Source organism: Apium graveolens, chromosome 1 (assembly GCF_009905375.1).
Source record: "Apium graveolens cultivar Ventura chromosome 1, ASM990537v1, whole genome shotgun sequence".
Taxonomy (NCBI): domain Eukaryota; kingdom Viridiplantae; phylum Streptophyta; class Magnoliopsida; order Apiales; family Apiaceae; genus Apium; species Apium graveolens.
Window position 1 is genome coordinate 108,255,218 of NC_133647.1, and position 4,325 is coordinate 108,259,542.

The following is a 4,325-nucleotide window of genomic DNA, read 5'->3' on the forward strand; positions in this document are numbered from 1 at the left end:
AAATATTAATTGGTTAATTATTTAATTACTTATTAATTAATTTTAATTAATTAATTAGATTTAATTATTTTTTTGATTTAAAAATTCCGAAAAATAGTTTTGAGCTTTAAAATATTATTCTAAATTATGTTCAAGGCTCGATAAATATTAATAAATGATTTGAAATTTAGATTCGGGTATTCGAACCTTGTTAATTATTTATAAAATGATTCTTTGACCCGTTTTAATTCCGAAAAATGTTCAAAAATTCGTAGTAAATACCATAAAAACATTTTTTACCCGTACCTTCTTTAAAAAAATTATTTTATCGAATACCTTGCGTGCTATGTGCTATCTGATTCATTTGTTATATGCCTATGTGTTTATTGTTTGACTATTTTGGTCATAACTTTCAATCTGTAAACCGGATTTGGGTGAAACGAAAGGTGATAGTACATATAGCTCCTGGAAGGATTACTCCTAGGCACCTAACTCCATATAGCTCCTGGAAGGACTACTCCTAGACTCCTAACTCGACGCAGCTCCTGGAAGGACTAGTCCCACACACTACAAGTCCTGACCAGCTCGGTCCCGTAAGCCCAACCTTGGTAAATCCCAGCACGTGAGATACTGGCCCAAGCATATGATGGGGACAACTGTCACACATCAATCATGGGAATAATCAGGGCACGTGTCAGAGGATCCTCAGAACATTCCTCAGCCAGTCACACACTGACACGTGTAAAGCATCCACTCCAGCTAGGTGTCCTCCGCTCCCAGAACCAATGGCTATGATCTAAAGGTACCAACCCCAAAACCCTAACCTTAGGCTATAAATAGCCCAAGAAGGTGAGGTTTTGGGGTTAATCACTCTCCCACACCCATAAACACACACAACCACCTTCATTCATATTTATCTTCATCTTCCCCAAAAAGCGAGTTCTTACTCTCACACCGGAGGCGCCGCGGGACCCAAACCCCCCTTCCCGTGTTATTTTGTAGGAACCCCACCACACTTACACCCCCACAGCGGCGAAGGTTCCAGGCACAACGTCGAATGAGCGGCCCTGCCGCCAGGAGTTATCATTTGGCGCTAGAAGGAGGGGCTCTCCATCCTTGGGTCTCGGTGCCCCTGGATTCACCTTCATCAGCAAACTCTTGAAAAAGTCCATTTATTCAACTTGTAAGAACTTAAGCAACCAACCTCTTCCATAAGCATGAATGTTGTTTATTTAAGCCACATTTGTGTGTGCTCGTTGTTTTAGGCCACATTTGTGTGAGCCCGTTTTGTTGATTTAAGCCACGTTTGTGCGAACTATTGTTAGTTTTAGTCGTTGTTGCTCTAATTTAAATATCGCATTTGTGTTCTATTACCTTGTTGAGTGCTCCCAGGAGATTGTTTAAACTACTCCCAGGAAGTCGTTTGTTAGTGTTTGTTGTTATTCTGGGTAGTTTTTGCAAATTTCAAAAAAGCAACCTTAGATCGATATTTTCTGTAGCATATTGTTGTTAGTTGTTGTTGGTATTGTTGAGAAATGGAAAGACCAGGAAAACATACTTCTGGAAGACCATCTGCTAGTGCTCAGGTCCAGGAGCCGGACCACTCCCAAGCCCTTGATCCAGGAGCCGAGAGAGAAACATTCCAGGAGCAACCACTACACACTCCCGTAGTGGAGAGAATTGTAAACACCAGGGATGTCAGGACCCTCATAGAACTCAATCAGTACAAGTACACCAATGTTCCAGTAGCCGAAGAGCACATGGCCAACCTTATAAGTGATGAACTAGAAGAAGCAATCAGACTATACAGGCAGGACCAGACCCGGCTCCAAGAAGAAGCCGAACTCGAGGAGGAACCAGATGAGTCCGGGGACTCCCAGCAATCGAAGAGATCTGTGTTCGACCGAATTGGAGCCAAGGGGAAGAAAAGCAAAAAGGATCAAAGCAAGAAAGAAGCAGAAGCTGCTAAACAGAGAAAGTTGGAAGAAGTTCGGGAGCAAATTAGGAAAGAAGAAGAAGCAAAGCTCGAGCTGAAGATCCAAAAGAGAATTCAACTAGAAGAAGAAAAGCTACTGGCTAAGTCCAGGAGCAAAAGAACCCGGAAGTACCTACTCCGGAGCTGATTTCTGATAAAGAAGAAGAAGAAAAGCAGAAGGACCTGAAAGATATGATCTATGAATTGCAGAGAAAGATGGACAGAGATTCAGGAGTAGAAATTGGAGAAACGTTAACTCCTTTCAGTTACTCCTTGGAAGCCATTACCCGGCAGCGGAACTTGAAGCATTACAACTTTGACTCCTTTGATGGTCTAGGAGACCCGGAGGAGCACCTCAACTACTTTGAGCGGATAGCGCAGATATATTACTACAATGACTTGACGAAATCAAGGTTCTTCGCTTCAACTCTTAAGGGAGGGGCCCAGAGATGGTTCAGCAGGATCTCCTCCCGCAGCATCCATACTTGGAAGGAATTTTGAGCCTCCTTCCTTAGAAGATTTCGGGCAAATAAAACGCACAAAATGCACATGTGTCACCTGGAGATAATCCGGCAGCATGACAATGAGTCCCTCTCTGCATACATGCGCCGGTTCTAGGAAGCAATCAATAAAGTTTTAAGTTTGGATGAGAGGGAAGCTTTGAGCATTTTCAGGAGAAATTTGGACCCAAAACACAATGAAAGATATATAGTGGAGCTAATCAATAAGGAGCCGCAAAGTCTGGCAGCAGCTTATTCAATGGCTGTCAGATTCATAAAGGAAACAGATGTGCTCCAGACAATGAGGATGACCCGGAATGGGGGGTCTAGGAGTAAAAACACTGATGACCGACCGAAAGGGGGTTACTATCAGGATAAGAAATTCAAGCAAAGCAACCAAAGCCAAGAAAGATAAACTACTCCGGTTTTCCAGAGACTTGGTCCTAAGAAGGAGTCAAGCAGCGACCCAGGACCCGCGAAGCAACCCCGGGAGCTGAAGCAGGAGCTGGACTAGACTCCTCTCAACATGACCCGGGAGGAAATCCTGAAAGAGGTAAAAGATAAGCCTTTCGATTATCTTCCGAAACTAATGCAAACTCCTTCGGAGAGCAGGCCTTACAATAGGCAGTGTGATTATCACGAGACCCATGGCCATAAGACTGAGAACTGCTTATCACTCAAGTACTTTATTGAGGACCAAGTGAACAAGGGGAATATGAACAAGTACTTAGTCCGAGACAGCAACAACAGGGGGGAAGCACCAAAGAGAGGAAAGAATGTAGTCAATGTAGTCCTAGGAGGCTCCCACTCCCCACCTCGGAGCCCGGACTTCGGCGAAGAAGTGCTCTCAATCCAGTCACTCCCAGACCTAGTGATATCCTTCAGCAGTAAGGACTACGAAGGAGTCAACCCGAATCACAATGTAGCTTTGGTTGTCACTTTGGACATCTTTGATAATGAAGTAAGGAGAATGCTCATAGAAAATGGTTCCTCAGTAAATATTCTCTTCAAGCACATAGTGGATCGAATGCAGTTAGGAAGCATCCGCTCAAACGAGTGTCGGGAAGACCCACTCTATGGGTTCGGCCACAACTTAGTCCCAATCCAAGGAACTTTATATCTGCCAGTCATTTTTGGAACTGCTCCTAACCAGGTAACTCATGTAATCAAGTTTTAGGTGATCAACACTCCTTCGTCATACAACGGGATCATTGGCAGATCAACTCTAACAATGATGCAAGCAATAACTTCAATCTCCCATCTCAAAATCAAGTTCCCAACCCCGACAGGAGTCGGGGAGATAAAAGGAGATTATGGAGTTGCTGAAACATACTACACCCAGGGGTTAGTCATGGCAGAAACCCATCAAGACAACAAAAGAAAGGCAACAATTCTTCACAAGCAGCAAAGCATGAAGAAGCACCGACCCCGGACAAGTGAAGAAATAAAAAAGGAAGTACAACTCATTGAATCAAGTCCGGAGCAAGAAATGAATGCAATAAGTTCGGAAAGACCAACAAGTAACCAAGTCATGGTAGTCGACAAAGCAAATCAGGTCCCAGACCAAGCTAGTCCTACCATGCAAGCAAACAAAGAATCTGAACAAGCAAACTTCTATCTGAAGAAGAACTCTGAAGCCCGAATTCATCAAATGGTTTCAAACAAAGAGCAAGCAAAAATTGAAGTTGCAGTCGAAACAGAAGAAGTCCAGATAGATGAAAGCAATTCTAGAAAAAAGGTGAAAGTTGGGTCGGGACTCGAGGAGTCCTTCAAGGAAAGATTAGTATCCCTGCTCCGGGAGTACAGAGATGTTTTTGCATGGAGTCCAAGAGACATGCCAGGACTACATGAGTCCATAGCAATGCACAGCT

At 43.5% G+C, this 4,325-nt stretch overlaps 1 protein-coding gene across 1 annotated transcript; it reads left to right on the forward strand.

Annotated features, from left to right (window-relative positions):
* Nucleotides 1–2,980: 2,980 nt before the first annotated feature.
* Nucleotides 2,981–3,631, forward strand: LOC141696636 (uncharacterized). The gene has a single exon (XM_074500780.1). It carries the CDS (start codon nt 2,981–2,983, stop codon nt 3,629–3,631), a length of 651 nt encoding a protein of 216 aa, XP_074356881.1.
* Nucleotides 3,632–4,325: the final 694 nt, after the last annotated feature.

Coding starts and splice junctions, on each gene's coding strand:
- LOC141696636 (XM_074500780.1), top strand. CDS start 2,981: ATGACCCGGGAGGAAATCCTGAAAGAGGTAAAAGATAAGCCTTTCGAT.